Source organism: Fundulus heteroclitus, chromosome 22 (assembly GCF_011125445.2).
Source record: "Fundulus heteroclitus isolate FHET01 chromosome 22, MU-UCD_Fhet_4.1, whole genome shotgun sequence".
Classification (NCBI taxonomy): Eukaryota; Metazoa; Chordata; class Actinopteri; order Cyprinodontiformes; family Fundulidae; genus Fundulus; species Fundulus heteroclitus.
Window position 1 is genome coordinate 37,553,515 of NC_046382.1, and position 24,898 is coordinate 37,578,412.

General features: G+C 40.9%; 1 protein-coding gene across 1 annotated transcript in view; it reads left to right on the forward strand.

Annotated features, from left to right (window-relative positions):
- Positions 1 to 24,898, forward strand: part of LOC118556218 (attractin-like protein 1) — a gene marked incomplete at its 3' end in the record, with an annotated part of 111,226 nt that overhangs the window by 81,032 nt on the left and 5,296 nt on the right. Inside the window, 5 exon segments of the mRNA XM_036126082.1 lie at positions 11,147 to 11,231; positions 12,133 to 12,344; positions 16,041 to 16,159; positions 16,486 to 16,602; positions 20,751 to 20,883. Of these exon segments, the coding sequence (XP_035981975.1) occupies positions 11,147 to 11,231; positions 12,133 to 12,344; positions 16,041 to 16,159; positions 16,486 to 16,602; positions 20,751 to 20,883 (666 nt within the window).

A 24,898-nucleotide genomic window follows, 5' to 3' on the forward strand; every position in this document is an offset into this window, starting at 1 on the left:
CTAATAGGGGTTTTCCTACCAAATTGGTCCCCGTGCCTCTTGCCAGTTCTTAACTGGTTCTTTGAAAGAACCATGGTGGTGTTTCACAACCGGAGAGCCACACAGGAGATTGCTGGTTTTCAAAGTAGGGTTCAGCCGGGTTGGGCTCTTTCCTTTTTCATTACTGTTAAGCCTTTCTCAGATGAATACTTGGGTATACATACCATCTACTGCTTGTATTTCAGGGTATATTGGTGCTTTCTCATGAATTGTTATCGTCGCTTTTTAAGATTAAAGACGAAACATACTGTAACTGCTATTTCTTTCACTGAAATAACACCATGTAATATAACATCTAGATCAGTGATCAGTGCCCGTCTTGACAGAGATTATCAGAGTCCTATCAGAGAGCTCCTATCTTAGCCTAAAAGTTCAGATTGCCTTCCTCGGATCGCTGCGGAGAGCGACTCTGAGGAAGGCAATGACAGAAATCTTTATCCTAGTGAGGAGGTGCGGTCAGCCGCGTTGTCAGGTGTGACGCTGTCTTTTAAGAGCTCTGATTGGTTGCTAGTACAAGAAAGAAAAATTAAGTAATTGTCACACAGCATAAAAATGTTTGAACGTACCTTATTTATGTCCTGAGCATTATTTTGATTTCCTTATTGTTGTGTTTTCTCACCATACTGGTGATTTTACTGCTTCTTCTGTTTGATATTAATACAAACTCACCTGTCAGCATTTTACTGGGGTTGCCTTCTTGTATAAAGCGGTTGGATTTGGCAAAACGATCGACATAAAATGGAGACTAAAGGTGGAGAAAACCCAGAGGAGCAGCGCCTCTGTCCGCACATCTCTGGATGGAGAACAGAGGAGTGCTGAAAGGTAAACTGGTCCCTGGATCACGGCGCAAATACACGGACTTTGAGGCACATCGCCGCAGATCAATGCGCCTTTTTTTCTGCGCGTCTTGGTGTTTTTACGCATCAGCATGGAAATTTCAAAGCGCTCCGTGCAGCAATCAAAAGTCAGAGAAGAGATGAAATCACACGAGCAAACTTCATGTGACCATTTGGGCTACTGACATCATCATGTACGACACAGAAAATACTTTCTCACCTCTTTTATCGTGTGTAGAGTGTTTATTTATGTATATACGTTTCTGCAAATATTTCCATTTCTTCTAAAATGTTTATTGTTGATAGCAGTTTATATATGATATAATATTCAATATAAAAATCCCTCTGTTCTCTGTACATTTCACCAATATTTTTTTTCCATAGTTCAAAATTTTTTCAATATTTTTTTAAATCCTCAACAAAATTACATTACTAGCTGCACCTTTAACCTGTCCAGCCGCTGAAAGTAATAAATTACCCCTGGTGGGGATGATAAAGTTTACATTGTCTACATATTAATAACTGTATTATTGTTAAAGAAGTTTCTGTGCTCATTTCCTCCACTGTTTAGGTGGTGGATCAGCCAATCAGCTCTCTCTGTTTCCACCATCTTCCCTGCTTGAGATACTCTTAGGGTCGCCATACGTCATCCTCACCCCTCCTAACATTTTATCACTTTAGGAGCTCTCTGAAGGCCTAAGATGCTTAGTGAATATTTTACTTTTATTTCACTAAGGTGAATTTTTAAGAAAAATCATAGAAGTCTGGAAAAGATTTTTCCTAAAATGACGTCACTAAGAGCTACTTTTAGCCTTAGGATTCTTTGTGAAGACGGGTACAGGTTCATAATATGGTTACAAAACCTATGAAGGCTTCTTATCTTTTTTTAAGAAAACCACCTAGCGTCGTGATTTTCTCTGTTCGGAGCAGGGTGTGCAGCAGGCTGCAAAGTTTCAGGTTGATGGTTGGATCCAAAGATGTACTTGGAGTGTAGTATGTTTAACGGATCTAGGTCTGGTACTTTAAAGAGCATTTTACGCAGGTACGCAACTAAAATGTCAAGTTGTGAGACAAAAAGCTGAGAGTTATTGCGTCTTTATGGGGGACTGATTGTTTACAGCTGTGAATCACACTCACTGCGGTTATTTAACTAAATCCAAGGTTTTGCTACTACAAAGCAGGAGTAGCAGCGGAAGAAGAAATAACAGGGAGTCCATTCTTAACACACAAAAACACGTAGAAAATTCACTCGCATGTTTCGATGAATGACATGCAGCACCGTTTAATGACGATAAAGCGGCAGCACTGCTGTTTACAGGTGCTGGTCATATAGTTAGAATATCATGAAAAGGTTGATCCCCTACAGTAATTTGATTCAATAAGTGAAACTTGTATGTTATATCCATTCATTACACATAGACTAATATATTTCAATATATTTATTATTTTAACTTTTATTATAGTTGATAACGAATTTGAATATAATGAAAAGGTCCAATATTAAAGACACATGGTGCCACACTCTAATCAGCTAATTAACTCAAAACACCCTCAAAGGCCTTTAATGGTCTCTCAGTCTAGTTCTATAGGCGACACAATCACAGGGAAGAACGCTGACATGACAGTTGTCCAAAAGACGACCACTGACACCTCGCACAAGGAGGGCTAGACACAAAAGACCACCGTAAAGGAGGCTGGCTGTTCACACACCTCTGTGTCCAAGCACATTACTAGAGAGGCAAAGGGAAGGAAAAGATGTGGTGTACAAGCAATAGGAATGGCCGCTCACTGGATAGGGTTGTGAAACAAAACCCATTCAGAAATATGGGGGAGATTCCCAAAGAGTGGACTGCAGCTGGAGTCAGTGCTTCAAGAAGCACCAGACAGACAGACGTATGTAAGACTTGGTTCCAGCTGAGCATGTGTGACCATCGTCATTACAAGCAGGATGCAAATCTACTTGGAGAGGACCACGTTTTCCTTATATGGTGTAACAAGAGTGGTTTGCATGCGATATAGAAATAACAGTTAATTTATTGTGACTATAAAAAAATTAATTCAATTTGAGGTTAACAATCTCTATTTACACCATTTAACTTTGACAAACCAGAGCTTGTTGACGAACTTTTTGCTGTTTGCTGCGGTTGGAATTGTGGAGCTTGACCCGCCCAGAGCCCAACGGACCAGAACCGAGCTGGAAATTGTTCCGTAATTCCATGAAGAACGACGGAGAGTGGATCCGCCGACAGTAACGTTCAGAGTAGTCACAGAGAATATGGAACGGTTCTGATTAATTAACGGTCGGATGTGAATGGAGCAAGGTGTGGACTCTGGGATTTTTCCGTTGATTATTAGAAAGAGTGTAAAAACTGTTTACATGGCAGTTTTGAATAAACATTTACATTTTTTTAATCATTCAATCTCTTTTCATTTTTTTATTGTGTTTAGAAAGACAGATGTCTTATTTTGTATCAAAAACAAGGTTCTTAGCTAAATCACAATAATTTCAAATATAAATCTGTCAATGGTGTGAACAACCTTGAGCTTAACTGCGGTGTTGCCAGTCACATGTCCATGTTTCCACCATTCATAGTTAGACCAACGGGTCATCAGTCAGGACCCATCAAGCTGAAGACCTTCAGATTCCAGTCAGCTGCTTTCTCCAGGAATCTCCGTGTTTATTTTCTTTTTGCCGTCTCTTAATGTGTAGATGGCATTTCTGGTCTTTGATCTCTGAAGTTCTGCTTTTACTTGGAGAGCTATTTCAACCGGTGGGGCCCGCCGTCGTCAGTCCCGCCACGCCGCTAACAGAAAACGTGAATAAAAAGGAAAACTTGCATCGAGTGCGGCCAAGTTCCTCTGGAAGCCCGCTGCCCTCCGAATCATCTCTGCAAGACATGGTTAATTAGTTCAACCTGTGGAAGCTGCTTCCCAGCATCCCTGCTTTCGTCTTCATTTACTCTTTCTTTCCTCCGTGCCTCCGCGCGCATGCTGCGAGCGGCGGTTTGGCGCACTAATTTGTTTTTGTTTTTTGGACCGCGCTAACCTTGGAGGGGCGACATGATGTTATTAGCATCTCCTGCTCCTCCGCTGCCACACATTAGATTCTGCTTGACATGGAAAGCACTTTTCATTTGGATTTAATTCTCCCCCCCCCCTCCCCCCCTCCCCTTCAGCTCTGCCTCTCCCCATCCTCTCTCACCCTCCACCCTCAACAACCCTGCCACCCTCGCGCTTCTAATTAGATTTTGGGGGGAAAATGAACTCTGATTAAAAAACGCGGTCCTCTCCAACTAGACACCCACATACTGTTTGCTGCACACAAACACTCACAAATTCACATACCGTCTGAAAGGCTCGAAGATGCTTTTTAAGAGGACTGTGTGGGGTGGGGGTTGGTGGGGGGGGGGGGGGGGGGGAGGGCAATGCTGTTCAGTTTTCATACTCTTCCTCCTCTTCCTCCTCCTGGCCTTCTTCATCAAGTTGCCTATTAGTGCAGATCAGATCAAACTGTCAATCAGAACGGCCTGCCTGCCTGCTTCGATCTGGCCTCGCGATTGCGCGCTCTATCCCACCATGCATTATTAACACAGATTTTCTCATATCCTGAGAGGAAATTAAAATCTTTGTTGATGTGTGGGTTATATATTTCTGTCGCTGTGTGTGTGTGTGTCTGTGAGAGACAGACAGAGAGAGGTGTGGCTCCTACAATGAGTGCTAAGCCTACAGTTTAGCAGCTTCACACTCACATGAAGTTGGTAAAACTGAGTCTGTCCATTGTAGCTAGAGAGGAACTTCAAGAAGAAACGTGGGGGCTGCCATCCCATCAGGTTCGGAGTACACGTCTGAAACTTTCTCACGAGGGGCGGGTTTCGATTCACAATATGATGAATAATGTTGGTTTAGATAACAGTAAAGCTTTTTACAAATAAATACATGAAGTTTCCTATCCTTGCATTCTGATATTGGACTGGGAAATAGGGCGTAAAATCGATATCCCAGTATAGATCGTAGCCGTTATGATTCCGGATATCGAGATGTGTCAACCTGTTCTTCACTTTGTAATAATGCTCCACTCTCTAAGGCAGCTGTGAACCGTGAGTGGGACTTTGATCTAGTTTTCAACGGCTGCGGGGGATCCACCATACAGTGCAATGGTCTAACGGGATTAATGACGCTTTCCCAGTAGTACCAACTTTGAGTGGTGGCTAAAGTCAGTCAGACCAAGGCGTGGGACAATTCCCAACAGGCCGAACCTGTCGCTGGTCGAACTATTTTTCTTTCTACCCAATAATAAAATGCAGCTTCAGTGATTTACAGCAGGCTACATCAGACTGAGTCAATCTGATATTATGTGAGATGCAAACACCCATCCATCTATCCATTTTCCAAACCGCTTAATTCCTCATGGGGTCGCGGGGGGTGCTGGTGCCTATCTCCAGCGTTCACTGGGCGAGAGGCGGGGTACACCCTGGACAGGTCACCAGTCTGTTGCAGGGCAACACAGAGAGACAAACAACCATTCACGCACGCACTCACACCTAAGGACAATTTGAAGAAGCCAATTTACCTAACAGTCATGTTTTTGGACAGTGGGAGGAAGCCGGAGTACCCGGAGAGAACCCACACATGCACAGGGAGAACATGCAAACTCCATGCAGAAAGACTTGAACCCAGGACCTTCTTGCTGCAAGGCACCAGAGCTACCCACTGCACCACTGTGCAGCCCCAAGTTGCAAACATCATTAATAAAAACAGCAATAAAGAAACTGGAGTGAGTTAAATTAACAAATATGCTGGAAAGGAAGGAGAAGGAATGAGTGGAGTAGAGAAAATGTAATTTTTTTATACCTCCGTTATTTTTAACTGTGGGACCACAGTCCTTTACTAAAGGCGTTGAGGTCAGCGTGATTCATCAGCTGGGCCAGTAATGGACCAAGCAGCATGACCACAGGTTAGCAAAAACTCCCTAGTACCATCCCATCCCAGACAGGCATATATATATATATATATATATATATATATATATATATATATATATATATATATATATATATATATATATATATATATATATATATACTCACCGACCACTTTATTAGCTACACCTATCCAACTGCTCGTTAATGCAAATTTCTAATCAGCCAATCACATGGCAGGAACTCAATGCATTTAGGCATGTAGACATGGTCAAGATGGTCTGCTGCAGTTCAAACCGAGCAACAGAATGGGGAACAAAAGGTGATTTAAGTTACTTTAAGTGTGACATGGTTGTTGATGCCAGACGGGCTGGTCTGACTATTTCAGAAACTACTGGGATTTTCACACGCAACCATCTCTAGGGTTTACAGAGAATGGTCCAAAAAAAGAAAGAATGTACAGTGAGCAGCAGTTCTGTGGGCGCAAATGCCTTGTTGATGCCAAAAGTGAGAGGACAATGGCCAGACTGGTTTGAGCTGGCAGAAATCAACTCAAATATCCACTCGTTACAACCGAGGTATGCGGTAGAGCATCTCTGAACGCACTACACGGCGAACCTTGAGACGGATGGGCTGTATTTAGACAGAAGCCAGATACCTTAAATTCAAAGCTGTAAAAACTGGTGCCTGATCTGAAGGAAAGAACCTCCTACAATATGCATTGCCTGTGGAACCTGTAGGCTTATTTTAGGGCTCTGAGTTCCAAGTGGCATCAGTTAAAATTAGCTGACGATTTAGCACCACATGTGCTGCGAGCTGCAGCTAGAAATTGGTCATAACTGAGCTGTGCACACCTAGAGAGCCTGCTGACTGATGATTACCTCAGCAGATGTGCCAACGGGATTCAGGACCCTGCAGGTTACATTAAGGTTTTGCTGACAAAACATCTGTGTCCCCACAAGACCCGAGAATGGAATCCACAAGGATATATATAAAAAAAATACATTAGGATGTTCCCAACAATATTAGTATTTGAGTGAACAAATTACCCTTATGCAGTTCAGGTATTATAAAGCATGACAGAACTTTTTCAGCTACACCCTGCTGCCATACATTGTGAGACCCCCTCCCCCCCCCACCCCCCAACCACACACACACACACACACACACACACGCTATTGACACCTTAGTCCTAAACCTACCCTCAACCCCCCAAAAAATGTGAGGACCAAAAAAAGATCTATGCTTTATATTAAAGTCCTCACTTTACTATCAAAATGAGCAAAACAAAGTTCAGCTGCAAGTAAACACACACACACTAAAAATCAACTAAAGAGTGTTTCCGTTCGTTGTTTTCTGTGGAAATCATGGAGCCTTTTGAATTTTTCCGACACAAAATTTCCCACTTATTTCTCATTCAGTTCATGCAGTCTAAAATTATTTGATTCTGGTTAGTATACCTTATTAGGAACTGGTAGTGCTTTGTCCTCTGTTGCATCAGTTCTCATTTTTCACCTTTGATAATCAGCAGCCAAATTACTGGACTTCTTGAAGGAAGTGCAGACATTTGGCTGCTGTAATGTTTTGCAATAATTGTATTAAATTAGAGCGTAGCAATGTGTCGCAGGTTCTGCCAAGTTGCTTCCAGACACAAGCAAAAAAATCTTTAAAAAAAGTAAAAATAAGGGTCTAACAGCAGCATTATGAGCAACTGTAGTTGTCGAAGTATGCCTTGTTCTCAAGGAACTGCATGTGGGCGATGCAAGCATGCTTGAAGTCCACCATCTATTGCTTTTTTTCCAATTGTTTTACATATCATTTGGAATAATCATCAATGTAAATGTGAAAAACTTGTATATCCAGCTTGGGTAGAGCCGTATTGGGTTTGTAGTGCTGATAGGAGGATATACTGTGGCTCCAGCAGCTGTAAACTGCTTAATAAAAGTATATTTTCCTTACAGTGAACACACCTTTTTACTTTACCAATGTGTCCTGAAAGCATGTTTGCTCTAAAGAGAGGAGATATGTTTTCCTTTCCCTTGCAAGGTTTCTTTGTGAACTTCGGTTACATGAACCCATTTTCACGTTAACAGAAGAAAGAAGATCAACTCGAGAAGTATGGAAGTAAAAAAAAAGATTTTGTCCTAGAAAATTGTTCCTTGTAGTTACAGAATCCAAAGAACATCATAAAAAGTTGTAAAGTAGTAAAGTCTACAGTTTAAATCTTGTTTTTATATACCGGGAGATTTTTCTGTATTTTGTATAGTTAATTCGTTTTTCTCACATTTTTTTTTTTCCATTTTGGCATTTCCTTGTTTTACATGGTAAATGAACTACATTTATTTGGCAGGTTTTTTTCCCTAGTCATACTAAACACTAAATTGCTTTACAGTAATGTTCCATAGCTTTCAAATTGCAAGATGACCAATCTCCCCACTGAGTCAAAGTCACCCCATTAAATAACTACTTGGTGAAATCCATGCTGTATGATGTTGTACGCTAGACGTCAGATTTTAATCCTTTTAAAACCTGCTATAGACCAATTATCTGTAACATAAACACCTAAACATAACATGTTCTTTGTTATACCACACCCAGAATTTTTGACTCTGACACTCCAGTTGGCTCATTTTTTAATATGATTGACCTGCGAGTTATGAAGCTGTTGCCATGTCCTCTGTAGCATCTCTTGATATAAAGACAAACTCTCTCAATTAGCTGCCGCCTAACGAGGTCATTAGCAACCTGTCATCTCAAACCTTCCTGTTGATGAGCGGGGAAGCCTTACATGTTGAGATGGCGCATCTTCTCTGAACACCTAATACACCACGAGGACACCAAGGTCATTAAAACACAACAAAGCTTTAAAATGTAAATGACAAAATACACAGAGTTGATGGCTTCAAGATCAGATTTACACATAGGCAAAAGGAGAGAGGAGTGCTTCATAGTGATATCCGGTGGATGTTTAAGGATATCATCCCAAAGATTTCCATATATATACAGTACTTATATATATATATATATATATATATATATATATATATATATATATATATGTGTATATATATATGTGAAAGTTTTACAGACACATTCTTTTTATCCTATTTCTCCTGATTTGTTATCATTTCTAAAATTGATGCCTTTCTTGATCAAGATCACTTAATAAAATACAGACATATATGTCATATTTTTTCCTATCTAAAATTCTTGAGAAAGTAGTCGCTAATCAAGTATGTAAAGATTTACAAAATAATGACCTATTTTAAGAGTTTGAGTGTTTGAGAATGATATTCTCATGGGCTCAGATAATGGACTTGTGTCTGTACTTGTCCTGTTAGATCTCAGTGCTCCACTGAGCAAGAAAGACTTGAACATACTGTAGGGATTAAGGGAAAAGCATTAGGCTGGTTCAAATTGTATCTGTCTGACAGATTCCAGTTTGTTCATGTTAATATCTTCAAATTATAGGGTCACTTGTGGAGTACCACAGGGCTCAGTCCTTGGACCAATTCTGTTTACTATATATATATATATGATTCTGATTGGCAAAATGATCAGACAGCATAGGATTAATTTCCACTGTTATGCTGATGACACTCAGCTATATTTATCCATAAATCCTGATGAATCCAATCAGTTACTTCGACTGCAGTCATGTCTTGATGACATCAAAAGATGGATGACTTTAAATTTCTTGCTTTTAAATTCTGACAAGACATAAGTTGTAATCTTTGGACCAGAGTCCTCAAAAAATAAACTTCTTAATCAATCACTTAATCTGGATGGCATTAAATAGGCCTCTGGCAATAAAGTAAAAAAAATATCTTGGTGTTATTTTTGACCAAGACATGTCATTTAAATCCCATATTAAACAGGTTTCCAGAGTTTCCTTTTTTCACCTGTGGAATATCGCCAACATTAGAAACATTCTGTCCAGGAGTGATGCTGAAAAACTAGTCCATGCATTTGTTACTTCAAGGCTGGACTATTGTAATTCTTTACTATCAGGAAGTCCACAAAATGCAGTTCAAAGCCTTCAGCTGATCCAAAATGCTGCAGCAAGAGTTCTGATGAAAATCAACAAGAGGGATCATATTTCTCCAATTTTAGCTTCCCTTCATTGGCTTCCTGTTAAATCAAGAATAGAATTTAAAATTCTTCTTCTAACATATAAAGCCCTTAATAATCAAGCTCCATCATATATCAGAGCTCTGATTACCCCGTATGTTCCTAACAGAGCACTTTGCTCTCAGACTGTAGGTCTGCTGGTGGTTCCTAGATTCTCTAAAAGTAGAATGGGAGGCAGATCCTTTAGCTATCAGGCTCCTCTCCTGTGGAACCAACTCCCAGTTTTGGTCCGTGAGGCAGACACCCTGTCTACTTTTAAGACTAATCTTAAAAGTTTCCTTGAGTTTTAAACAGGACATGAACAGGACTTAGCACCTGCACACAGCGCCAAAGCTACTGGCATCTGGTTTAAGCACCATGGTTTCCCTGTTGTTAGTTGGCCAGCAAACCTGCCTGACCTTAACACCATGCAAAATCTGTGGGCTAGTGGGAAGAGGAAGATGTGATACGCCATACCTAACAATGCAGAAGAGCTGAAGGCCACTATCAGAGCAACCTGGGCTCTCATAACACCTGAGCAGTGCCACAGGCTGACCGACTCCATGCCACGCCGCATTGCTGCAGTAATCCAAGGAAAAGGAGCTCCACCTAAGTATTGAGTGCTGTACATGCTCATACTTTTCATGTTCTTACTTTGTTTTAGTCTTAATTAGTATTCAAATTTTTCGAGATACTGAATTTTGGGTTTTCATTAGTTGTCAGCTATAATGATCTAAATCAAAACAAATAAACATTTTAAATATATCATTTGTGTGTAATTAATGAATATAATATACAAATTTCACTTTTTGAATGGAGTTACTGAAAAAAAAAATCTACTTTTACATAATATTCTAATTATATGACCAGCACCTGTATACTTTGACCATGTGTTGAAAGGGCCTAGTCAAAGTCTAGACCTAAAACAACATAATAATTTATTTTCAGTCTCACTGAACTTGATCCATTTTGCAAGGAGTGAGCAGAGGTTGCAAAGCTGGAAGAGACACGCCTCCGAATGACTTGCAGCTGTGATCGAAGTGAACGCTAGTTCCACAGAGTATTGACTCAGCAGGGCTGAAGACAAATGCACAGCACATTTTACCCATTTTTATTTGTCAAATTCAGGAATCCTGATATTCTTTACACTTAACAGTTATATGTTAGTGCTGTATTTTTCTGTCACATTAAATTTCCCCTTGACCCCCCCCCCCCCCCCCCCCCCCCCCCTCTGTCTTTCAGCGTGTGATAGGTGGACAGTCCTTCGTAGACCAGGGCTGCACAGGGACGTCAACCGCTTTGGACACTCTGCTGTGGTCAGCAATGGGTGAGTCGTTCTCTACCTACGTATCAACCCCCCCCAATCAGATTTTTTCAAAATAAAGCACTTTCATACAACTTGCACTTTTTGAATGCTACACTCACCTTTGAAATTTCCTTGACGTCTTTTCTTGATGCCTTTAACGCTTTGGCGGAGCCCTTTATGATTTTGTGGTTTCCTGTTTATTGATTGATCCCCGTTATATTTAGCTGCGCATCTCCTGCCGCTCCTCTCTTTCTCTGCCTCCTGTGAAGCTCCTTGTTTAGAAACACCTCTGCATGGAGCTGTTGCTCCCGCTTCCCAGTTCCCACCAACTTTCTCTACATTAATTCGGGGTTTGGCGGGTTCACCTCACAACAGTGACTCACGACACAGATTTATAGCCAAGTTGCTGTTTCCTTCGTCAGCCCCTCTGAACAGGCGGCCTTGGTGCTGATCATTTTTGCTTTGCATTCATGTTACAACTCTTCAGAAATTCAAAGAAGAAAATAGTGTTAACGTCAGTCTCTTGCGATCAAAGTAAACCTTTTTAGTGTAGGTTTAAAAAAAACAAGGTGTGTGTGTAAATGTCAGGCCTTAATAAAAACTAAATACTTGAAGAAATCCATCAGAATATGGAGGGAGGTTCCTTTCTGTTGTTTGAAATGCTTTCCTGATCCTTTAACGTCCCTTTACCTTGAGCTGTGGCCAGAAAAAATGTCAGCTTTTAACTTCAGAAGGCCGGCTTCAAACCGCAAAGTTCGTTTTTGATTTTTAAAGGTCTTTCTGCCGCCTTTCAAAGTTCCATGCTCGCGTTAATCTGTGCAGACATTTCCTGCCTGTTTAAGATTGCTGCTTTCTGACCATGTTTCTTTTCCTTCGGCCGCTCTGAATCTCTCCATAACTCTTGATTATGTGATGTGTTCAGCTCCATGTACGTCTTTGGAGGCTTTTCGGGTCTGCTCCTGAATGAAGTGCTGGCCTACACCCCCCAGTCCTGCCGAGCCTTCTTATCCCCGTCTGCGTGTTCAGCGGCTGGGCCTGGAGTTCGCTGCCACTGGGGGAAAAGTAGATGCCTCCCATGGGAGTCAAAACAGCCGGACCCCATCGTTCCAGCTCCTTTTTGCCCTGCACCACCTGGTAGGCCACACTGTTATTTAAACTGCTTACCATTTCTATTTCTTTACATTATCCCAAAAAAAAAAACCACAAGACCCGGCCATCTAACTTGACCCTAACTCCCAGTAGCCTGATTGTTTCATGATGACTGTAATTATTCTGAAAGGCTTTGATTTTCAAGTTTGTTTGCATATTGTAATTATGCGAACAGTGGGTCAACAATGTTCTAATTAGCTCATTGTAAACCAATTAGGATAAGAGTGGACCGGATGTAGCGGCTTCCTCCGCCTCACTGCAGGTTTAAATGTGAAGTATTTAGAAAATTCGTTTAAAAATAGAAATTATGTCCAGGCTGACTGTAAAAGATGACTGTAAAAGATGACCACGCTATCTGTTTTGATTGTGAGACTGAATAAAAATGCATCTTCACACAAAGCTAAATAACAGCAAATAAGGACAAATAACATCACTGAAAACAAATTCAAGTTATGAAAGATTGTGGTTAGCTATTTGTTTTTTGTTTTTTGTTCAGATGTTTGATTTAGTCTATTTCAATTGGAAGATAAAAAATGTAATTGACAAATAGGATTGATTTCAGTTTTCCTCAGACTGTTAATATGGATGAGTTGATACTATCAGCAAGGATTCAGAAATAGCGCCTTGGTTTTATAACCTCTTCATTCATGTATTCATATCCAAATATTGTCGTGTTTGTTGATGAGGACCCAAATGGCAATAGGACAACAGCAGATGTATAATAAAGTGTGGAATAAAGGATCTATGTTTCTAATAGGGAAAACAGGGGGAGCATAAACACGGGAACTGGGGTTAATGCAAGCCTGGGTAGAGAGGGCTTTGGGAGAAGGGCCAGAAAGAAGAAAGGTAGTTCAATTCAATACAATTTAATTTATATAGCGGCAATTCACAACACAAGTCATCTCAAGGCACTTTACAAAGTCGGTTCAATCAAATCATCCAGTCGACTGGTCAAAAAATGTCCTATTGAAGGAAACCCAACAGAATGCATGAAGCAGCATTCACTCCTCCTGAAAGAGCGTAGAGCCACAGTGGACAGTCATCTGCATTGTTGATGGCTTTGCAGCAATCCCTCATACTGAGCTTGCATGAAGCGACAGTGGAGAGGAAAACTGGTTGACGGAGTGAACCCACTGCTGGCGGGGTGAATCCACTAAGAAGCTTGTATGGAGGCCTCCATGTGGCCACTGGAACATGCATAGAGGCTCTTAAGGTCAGCCCGGCGGCCAGAGAAAGCTCACAGTGAAGCTTGTCATGAGGCTAACCATGAGGCCACTTAAATCCTCAAGGAAGCCCTGGAGAACGGTGTGGACACCAAGTCTCTGGAGACAGGCCTGGATATCAAAACCTGGATCTTCAGAGCGACGCTAGGACGCATCAGAAAACCTGCAACCGCAGGACTGTGAGGCAGACCCTCCTGGACCACCCTCTGAGAAATTAAGACCTAACTCCTAATTCTTAAGATGCTGTCACACTGTTGCCTGTATCTTCCCATGTATGAGTAAAAGAGCTAATACGTGGGTGTAAATGTAAGGAAACTATGGGGATTTTGTAGGACATCAGGTTGTGTCCTATTATGTGCATAGTTGTGCATGCTCTATCTAAAGAAGGCTGGCATATTGGGATGAAAGGGGCACAGATCAGTGTTCAGCTGCATCAAGATAAAGTATAGGACTTTTACCGTAACTTTCATAGTCTTTTTTGAGATGTTCTCATTTTGCTTATTTACTCTTACCTATTTAAGGATGAACTGGCCTTCTGGAAATTAAATTTCTATGTTCTACATGTACTTAGTGGACAGACAATTATAGCTGAATTAATCAGAACATAATGCTATATTCATACAGCAGGTCTTAAAGGGGACATATCATGCCTTTCAGTTCTTCCTTTTCACATTGAAATCAATCAGTTGTGTCCACATACAGTGAAACTGCAATGCTTTGGTCCTCGTTAATTTAACCCCACATTCCCCCTCTTTAACCCCTGTTCAACTCGCGGTGCCGTCTCTTTAAATCTAAAGCAGAACTTGACAAACCGCCCCCCTCCAGGTGGAAGACTGATCCTCTCCACCCTGTTCGGCCATTTGTGCTGGGTTACAGTGTAATGAATTGTGTGGGCTTATACACCCAACAATCAAACATTTTCCCTTGCTCACTTGTAGCTTTGGCTTCCTTCAGGTTGGCCTACAAAATTGCAGCGAAAAATTAAAATGGCGGCTCTGCGACATTGATAAGCCGTACAACTTTGACATTGTTTAGTGGTGCAGCAGCAAATACTGTGATTTAATTGTTCAAAAATCATAAAAGAGAAAACAGAAAGCAGAAAACTGAACGGCTTGAAAAAGATAGCTATGCAGCTCAATGGACAGGCTACATTCAAATATTCTGGACTATTAGATGCTCCAAGTACACAACAAAAAGTATTTAAGGGCTAAAATAGTGGATTTTGCACATTTAATATTAAATCAATTTTCTTTGCTAATATTCAGTTTGAGCAGTTCACATAATAATGTGTATAACGCATATAACACAACTAGACTGCCATGTGAACAGTCCAAGGCCATAAAGCGACCTGCGTGCACAGATGTAGAACCACATCCAGCATGCTGTCTGCTGAAGTAAAAATGAATAGCTACGTCATTTATGTATATTTATATATATATATATATTTACCTTTTATTTAACCAAATTAAAACCTCATTGAGAATTGACTCTTTTTTTCATGCAAAAAGTCTGCCAGACCTTTAGGGACATAACAGCTAACGATCAAATAGATCAAATGCAACGTGACCTTTTGGAGTGAAATGCCTGATTTCTGACCACATGTGAAAGTGACCCGGTTCTGATCTTTCTTTACTTAAACTTGTCCTTTCAGACTGTGGTTTTAAAAAAAAATCTGATGTAATTCACATGTTGACAAAAAAGTGGAATTTGGACCAATTTTTGTCTGCAGATCCACTTTCAGTTTAAAAGCATCCTGAGGTATATCTCTGCGTACAGTGTAGTAATGCTATAACCGGGACATTTCTGCTGGATTTGACTCGCGCTGGTTTCAGTTCTGTACCTGCGGCTCACATGACCACTAAATACATGAATATACTCAAACAACAGGCAGATATGCCGCTGTGTGACGGCTATGTGTTGTGAACTGTTTTGTCACATGGTTTTCTGGATGCTTTATTTGTATAGAAAAGCGATAACCTGAAGGGACAAAAAGTAAGAAAAGAACTGGTAGTAACCTGCTTTCTTGATTGTCATTTTAACAAAAATGGTAGATCTTTGCATCTTTTATCCAAAATCAGAAAGCTAAACCAGCCAGTGTTCTATTCTGTTAACATGTTCCTGCATGTAACCTTTATCTATGCAGCTCCTTGTGCGTGGAATTTTCTGCAAAGAGACATGAAGTTAACTGAGTTTTCATCCCTAAATGCTTTTAGGTTGAAAATGAGAAAATTTGAGACGGCCTCAGTTATCTATAATTGTTTTACTTTACATGTTTTTTTATGTACCTGTCATTTAATCTAATGTATCTCTGTTTAATGTGTAACTTTGCTGCCTCTTGGCCAGGACTCACTTGAAAAAGAGGCTTTTAATCTCAATGGGATTTTTTCCCTTGTTAAATAAAGGTTAAATAAAAAAAACAAATGCGTGAGCTAATGAGCCCGTGACGGTGTTTCTGCAGACAGCACCGATGAACAGTGCATCCGCTTCTCAGACTGTGCAAGCTGCACGGCCAACACCTGGGGCTGCCAGTGGTGTGAGGACAGGAAGTGCATCTCCGCCTCCAGCAACTGCACCGTGGTGAGTCCACGCAGGCCTTCGGTTAAAAACGAGCCTCCATTACCGCCTCCCTGCTTTTAGAGCCGTCCAGTAGTTTTTTAATATGCTTTAACTACAGATTAATGATAGAGATTCAAAAATGTTGTGCTTACCTTCTGCCCTTTTGCTTTTTTCTTCTGACTGTTTTCTGTTTTGATTCTGAACAATGCTTTGTCTGTCTTTCTGTGTGTGCCTCTGTTATCTTTCTCTCTGTATGTTTGTTTGGCCGCATCTGAATATGAATGAATGAATGAATGAATGTGTATATCTGTATATCTGTGTATCTGTGTGCTTGCCTGCGTGTGTAGCTGACTCTGGAGCTGGCCCAGCAGCATGGCGGCGCTCTGTCTCTGTCTCCTCCTCCATCCATGTTGTCTGAACATCAGCTCAGCTTGTGGAAGCACGGCGCGCGGAGGAAGGGCCATGTGTGTATAATAGAATATCGACTATTCTACTGGAATATTTAACTTTTGTCTGCTAAGCTACAGCCTTTGATGTTATATGGAGATTCTAAGGACATTATTCTTCCCCTTTTCTTAAAAGATCTCCTTGACTGTGATTCAACATTAAAAATAACTTTATTTTTAATTCAGTCATGGATGATACAGTTTTAGTCAACAAGAAATTACTCTTTACAACAACAAAGCATATTGTTAAGGGTCTATACAGTAACCAAAATATCAGTCTCCTTTGGCTCCATCATCACCCTTGAGGGAAAATATTACCAAGTTAAGGTAAGCTGGCACATTAAGCCAGGGCACTTTCTTCTCCTGGAACGTGAAGGTTCTGTCTTATGTAGCAGATTGAAGACTTTTCTTTTTCTTCAAACAACTCAGATAATTATTATTCATGCAAGCGTAAGAAGATAATTTATAGTTTTTTTAAAGAAATCATGAAATTCTACATTGTTCTATTTTATTAGACTTAGCTGCATAACCTAAGCAACTCTAGCTATAATCTTTTCAAAGAGGTTCCACCAGAGAGGAGTCTGAGAGCTAAAAATATCGCTTTCTCTGTTTAGAGACTCTAGGAACCACCAGTAAACCTGCAGTCTGAGAGAAAAAACTCTGTTGGGAACAGAAAAAGAATCAAATCTCTAATATAGGATGGGGCTTGATTATTGAGTGTTTTCTGTGTGAGACGATATATTCCACTCAGAATTTATTAAGGGGGCCAATAAACAGAAACTAACTTATGATAAACATGATCCCTGCTTTAAATTCTCTTAAAAATTCTTTCTGCAGCATTTTTGGTTTAGCAGACAGGGACTGATTGACTTTTGCTTCCCTGATCGTATACAGTTATGATAGTCCACTCTTGAATCAGCAAAGGCACAACCTGTTTTTTCTGCATCCTTCTGGGAAATAATATTTCTAATCCCAGCTATATTGTGCGGGCGAAGAAAACATGTTATGACAGTGCAAACAAGTATGTTTACCGTATCAACTGGACTGATGTCTAGTACAAGTGCCCGACAGGAGGAAAAAAAACAAGAAGCTTACTGGAGGATTTGATCTTTATAGTGAGGACAAACAAAGCAACCAAATATAACCATATAACACAAATAGATCGGACTTGTCTAACGAGAAACATAGAAAATCTCCCTCAGTGATATTATCAGACATGGAGCACAAAATATTTTTTTGGGCACATTATCGTTACCAAATCCAAATGTGTTTTTGTTTGCATTTTCTGAGAGACAGAGAATGAATTTCCAAACACAGACAGGTTTGTAGCAGTGTACACATGGTTTGAGACTGAACTGTTCTTAGCTGGGGGGAAACAGGGCCGCACTCAGTTTACTAAGTTTTAGCCTGCCAGTAAAATATAATGAATTAAAAGAGCATTGCTTTGACTTGTATTTATATACACCTAATTCAACAGTTCATCATAACCCTCTCAGTCATCAACATTGCAGTTGGACCTGATTTAACCATTGCAGGATTATCATCTGCAGTATGAAACGTTATTCCAGCTAGTGATGAAGGCGGTCTGGGTCTGAGTGCATTATGTCTGCATAAAGGTCAGGGTAGTTTTTTATAATTTTTTTTTTTATTTCTACATTTCAGCTAGTAAAATGAATATGAATCTTGCTGACACATATGATGTACAATATACTAGCCTAATACCGTCCCCTTGGTTCTCGCAGATAGTTCCAGCCTCTGCAACAGAACATCAGGGTTGACCGTTCTTAACATTTTGCCATGCAGAAAGCTGTGGTGCACTGTCACTCAGTTGAAGCACTTATATTTTCTGAACTCGCTTCTGTTTAGTCACATTTCTGTAAGTCTTGCTACAGTCCAACAGCATCAGATCAACAGTCACTTGCTGTTCCTGTGGAGTAAACGCAAGAGGGATAACTTCTCTTTGAAGCTGGAAAACCTGTGTTGAACTGCAATGTGGATAATGGAAGCAGCGTTAGCAACCTTTCACACAACTGAGTTAAAAGAAAATGACTCTGCTGGAGTCCGTTTTTAAATAAAAGAGTCTGCCAAATATTTTGGGTCTTACTCCAACTACGACAATGTTTAAAAATACGGCTGCGGATAAACACCGTGGGAAGATTAAGTTGGATATTAACAAGGTTCATGCATGTATTCAAGTTAAAAACAAAACACTCTCACTTCTAGGTCTAGGATTTTACACATTAGGGCTTTTGTGACCTAATGATGCATTTGACGCTCCGCATTAAATGTCATAGATGAAGATAGAAATGAGATAACTGTATGTGGGGGGAAAAATAGACCTACCTTTCCTGCTTCATGGGGTTTAATTGGGAAATTTTAATTTGTTGGTCATCATCAATGTGACAACCTCTATCAATTTGGGGGAGACATTATAAGGCCATTTACAAGTAATTTAAAGCCCATCGTTCTACTGCCAGAGGATTATTCATGAGTGGAAATCATTTAAGACGGCTGCCATCTTTCAAGTAGTAGACATGCCAAACTCACCCTAAGGGTTGACCATACCGTACACTGCTCAGAGAAACTGAAAAACCAAACCAAGAGCTACATCTCAGACATTACAGGCCTTGGACAGTTGGTGAAAGTGCAACTAGAAACAAAGTGGACAAAGATGTTCCTTTTAAAAAGGTTGGCAGGAGAAAGCCTCTTCCCTTTAAAAAGAATATGGAAGCGTGATTTAGGCTTACAGACTTACATCTGAGGGAACCACAAAAAATCTGGAACACCATCCTTCAGACCAATACGGCTGTAGACCACCATGTCTGGTGAGATCCAAGCGCAAACATCTCATACCAACTGTCAAGCATGGTGATAGAGCGCTTAGGATGTGGGCTTTTATTGACACCGTGAAGCTTAAAGTGTAAGTCACCCCGATGTAAAGGCATAACCCGAACCCTAACCCCCAGACACATTTTGAAATCTGCCACCAGAGTGGCCGGTTCCATGAGACAGGAATGAGCGGGGGGAGATTTAAGCAGGGTCGTCGCTGCAGCGGTCAGGATGAGGGAAAGTGACCTGTCAGAACATGAAGTGACCAGGGCGACGTCCGGTGGTCTAGCCGCTGAACTGTCTTTTCAGGTGGAGGATTTTTTTACCCATCAAACGCAGGGTCTATTTGAGCCAATGGGAAAATTCATCTGCATTAGCCACCGTCCAACCCTTAGAGGGCAGCACTAAGACGGTTTTAAGACAAATATTACAGAAGTAAACAAATTTACATTAAAAAGTAAAACATGGCACAGTAACATAAGAGTAGTACCCTTAGGCTCAAATTATACAGTTTATCTGCAGAAAAAGTTGATTTTGAGATGAGTTAGACTTTAAACTGACCAAACGCTCTGTTCATATAAAGTAATTTAGAGTCGAATATAAGCCTGTCTGTTTGTCAGTTTGACCCAAAATGGGTCAGGCCACAGGACAGTGATCTCAAACACATTAGCAAATCCACAACAGTCTGAAAAATGAAAGCATAAAAGTGTTGCAAAGGCCAGAAACCCACCCTGAGGGAAAGTATTTGGTGGGGGGTCTTTCATACAGTTGTGTAGAAATGAATGTATTCAAACTTCATGACCTGAAGAAATGCTGTGGAGGGACGTGAACAACAGGAGAGACTCAATAAAGACAGACTGAATGTTTTCTACTACTTTTCATAAAAAAAAAAAAAACAGTTCTATGTCTTCTCCAGTTGAGGTCAGATTTGGATAAATTTAGATCCTGACAAATATCAGACAATTTTTTTTTAACATTGAGTTAACACGTCGATTATTTTGACGACTTCAGTATTTTTAAAAGAATCCTTTTCTTTTTTTTTATGAACCGTTATATTTTACTCTGTGAAGTGGGACAGCCACAGCTTCTAGAATGAATCCTTCAATAATAAAAAAAAAACTTCATCACAGTATAAATGCTCATATTGATTTCATTTTTCACTCTGCATGCTCTGTTTGACTTCTCACTCACCACGCCCATCGCTCTTTATTCATTTTTCTGGCCTTTGTGGCGCACTGTATTGATTTCCCCGGGTTTATTGTGTTTACTTGAAAATGAAAAACTTTCAAGCGAACTAATATTATTTCCTCATATCGCCTCCCTGTGTTTGTGTGAAGTCGGTGAGAGACTCATCCAGGTGCAAGCGCCGGGAGGAGCAGGAGTGTTTGCGGCTGGCCAACTGCCGGAGCTGCTCCCTGAGCAGCAACTGCCAGTGGGAGCTGCAGCAGCAGGAGTGTCAGGCGCTGCCCGGTGAGGAGATGCACTCATTAAAACACGCCATACTGAACATAGTTTTTGTTTTTTTTGGCAACTAAAGGATTCTAAAGGACTCATATTAAATTCTTGAACATGTATTACTTGTTTCAGTGTTGATTCCTCTTTTTTTTGGCCCACTTAACACGTTTCAGGCCGTCCTGTCAGATAACGGGGGCTAAGTTTTCAAATCAACTCAAAATGCTGCCATCTAAAGAGAGATTTCAAATACAGACGAGAAACTGTCATTGACATCAATCTGAACGGGATTACGAAGTGATTTCTTACCCCCAGATTCCACGTCCTCTGCGCTTGCTTTGTTCTGTTCACGTCCGACCGACGGAGCGGCTACGTTGTCGCGCTAATTAATGAGAACGGTTCCACATTCTCCGGGACTAATCAAGCTCCACAATTCCAACCGTAGCGAACAGGGAAAAGAACGTCAGCAACCTCTGGTTTGTGTAGTGTAAATAGAGATTTTAAATCATAAATTGAATCCTTTTTTTCCTTTAATAATCACTTATTTAAATAAAACTGTTCATTTTATTTTAATATCAAATGCAAACCACTCTTTTGGCACCAAATAAGGAAGCAGATATGTCTTTTCAACATTTAATTTGAAACGTGGTAATCCTCTCCAAGTACGTAGATTTGCTTATTGCGTGTAATGGCGATGATAACACACGCTTCTCCTCGGGCTCCCAATAAACTTCAGAGGAGAGCTAGACGGAGTAACCGCGGATGTAGTAGGCTTTGCTTTTCACCGATTCATGGAGGCGGAATGGACCCACCGATTCATGGAGCGGACGATGTGGAATTACGGGGTTAGGCTTTGGTACTCCATTTTCTTTTACAAATGGGTAAACATGAAACAACCAAGAGAGGCGTACTGAAAGAATGCATCAGTGAGTCCTCCACAGTCACAAAAGAACCCCAAACAGAATTTAAAGCATAGAAAACCTTACTTTTCTTGGATCAAGGATCAGACTTCATTCATATTGTGGGTAATTTATCTCATGGACAGTAACTATACAAAAAACTGCATTGATGTTCAGGTGAGAAATCGCTAAGTACTTCCCTTTTGCTTCTTTTATTCTACTTCTCTTCTGAGCTGACAAGGCATGAACATGTGCGATGTCAACTGCTAAGAGGCAAGAGTAACAACTATGAATCTCTAAGTGGAGCATGGTTATTCAGCCGAGCTAAAAATAAAATAAACGGGGCACAGCCTCTGCATAGACCAACCGGCTTGTGCACACGGGCACAGGAAGGTATGTCAAGCCCTTTAGTGTTCATGATTCAACAATAAGAAAAAGACTGAAAAACATGCATTCAGGAATAATACAAAGGCCTTTCTAACAGTTCCCACAAGAGCATCTTGGGGATGGCAAGGACTTTTGGGAAAATGATCCGTGGATTTATGAGGCAAAGATGTAACATTTTTGAAGATGTGGGTTCCATTACATCTGGTCTGCAACTGACCCGATAAGAGAACATCATGCTGTCAGTCAGACATGGTAGTGTGAGTAAGATGGTTTGGAGTTGCTTGGCTGCTTCAGGACCTTAATGACTTTCTGGAATTGAGGGAACAATAAATTTCGCTCTCAAGCAGAAAACCCAAAGAAGAATGTCCTGCCATTATTTGGTCATGTAGCAGGATCAGCCTCTCGAGGGTCTTCATCAGGTGTGAGGTTAGCTGTTGGGTTCCCTCTGGGTGTGTGGTCTTTGGTACTGGCACCACGCAGCAGGTTTTTCACAGGCTGGCTAAATAAAGGTACGATAAATAAATGCAAACCAATGCTTTTGCTGGGTTCTTTCATTTGGGGTCAATTATTAGTCAAGTCTAAGGATCCGGGGCATAAACAGAGTTCTAGGGGATCTTTTAGCTACCTCTCATGGCTGCAACACTCTGGGCTAAAGCAATGTCTGATCAAACTTTGAGTCAGGTGTTTGGAGGAAATATAATTTATTTGGTTACAATAATCTGTCCTATAAAACACCTGAGGACATTTTTTTTACAGGATTCTTTTTATGTTTAGAAAATCCGAAGATAGAAGTCAAATTAATTACACTTTTTTGCGCCATTGAGTCATGGACAGCCTCTATGTAAAGGTGACTAACATCTTGTCGCCTCTCTGGGATTTGCATTTGTAAACAGAACTTATAGCATAATTTAGTAGAAAACTTTTGACGGGTCATTGACTACACAGCTGAAATGAAAATGTCTTTGTGCGTGAATCCATTAGTCAGACGCTCTGACGACTCCTGCAGTTCCACCTGGAGATGTATTTGCTTGTAAGAGTGGTGGAGCTTAGGGGGGTATTTGGAGGTAGCTCTACCATCTTGGCAGCTCTGGCCTTTTCTTTAGACACGCTGTTGGGAGAAATAATTCTGAATGATTTAATGCGTTTATCCCCGTTTTTCTCACAGCTGCAACCAAGCCTGTCTAAGCTTTTATTTTTGTACGGCTATTTTTTCCGCCAGTCATCCATCTTTCTCCTGCTGTTTCGGTCATTCATTGCAATATTTGCTTAAAAAGAAAACCTGAAAAAAAAGGCCGCTACTTTCTTCTCGGGTTGCCTAAAAGGTTGGCGATGGAAGCTGTTATGACATTTGCTTTCTGTTCAACCTGGTTTATTGAACACCGTCTTTGCTTTTCCATTCTCCTCCAACGTGCCACGGTGACCTGTATGAAATCACTGACAACCTACTGGATGCATGTTTCATAAGGAAAGGTATTTGCGACTAGAACACAAAACAACATAAATCCTTCTTTGTCCATTTGCATAGTTTTATGCTAAGCCTCAGCATGTTGCCATGCTAATCTAAATAATACACACAGTTTTAACAAGACATTTATTTTCACTGGAGAAGTCTGCTGTGGGTGAAAAGGAAAAAAAGGAAAAGGCCAGCACAGTTCCCTGTGTTGCTCCCGTTCTCACCACTGACCGGTGAGGTAGTCCAGTGTCCAATGCGACAGGTGGTGGTTCACTCTGGACCGGTCCAGCTTGTAGTTTTCTTTCAGTCAAAGTGTTTTTGGTTCTGCAGGCTCCAGCCTGTCCTTTTTAGAAGGAAGGTAAAAATCAAAGTACTGTAAATATTAAAGCACACGATCCTCACGGTTCTTCCAGGTTTCTCCAGACGGGTCAGAGCTCCGTGTAGCAGGTAGATGATGGCATCCTCTACCCCAATGCCAGGCTGGTAGTGAATCCAAAGGCACAGGTACCACACTGGAGGTCTTCTACACCTGTGCTACTTTGCCCTGCTTGAGACGGATATGAAAGACGGGGACCCATGATGCCACACGGCTGGTTCATGGATCATCCGAAGTAGAGGAAGTGGATGATGGCTGAGAGTTCTAGGTGGAAGAACAGACGTGTCATAGATGAGGGTGTCTGCAGCATGTTAGACTGGGTTGGGGGAGGGTATAGTGGCTGGTCAAACATCAAGAAGTACTGATTCAGCTCATTCACCCAGCACAAGTCACCTGCAGCCTGGACGCTCTGTTTGACTGACATTTTCTTACTGTAGTTGTTTTTTTCAATCTCTGATCTTGGCAATTTGAAGGCGAGTTCAATTTTACAGATATAGCGGCAATTCACAAGACGTCATTTTAAGGCACTTCACAAAGTCACATTCGATCAAATCATCCAGACAGATTGGTCAAAAAGTTTCCTATCTAAGGACACCCAGCAGATTGCATCGACAAGCAGCATTCATGCCTCCTGAAAGAGGGTAGAGCTACAGGGACAGTCGTCTGCATTGACGGTGGCTCATACAGAGTATGCATGAAGCAATATATTTTTCCTCAGTCTTTTCAGGACAGCTCTCAGTTCTTTCTTGTATCCGGACCTGAAAGGCCTCTTCATTTCCCTGAGGTAAAGATTTTATGTCTGGGTGTATCCAGGGCTTGTTGTTGAAGAAACACCCGACTTTCATGAGAGGCACAGTAGAGTCCAAGTAAAGTGTAAGTTGGTGTTGAGATTGTGTAACAATTTAAATACCCATAAAG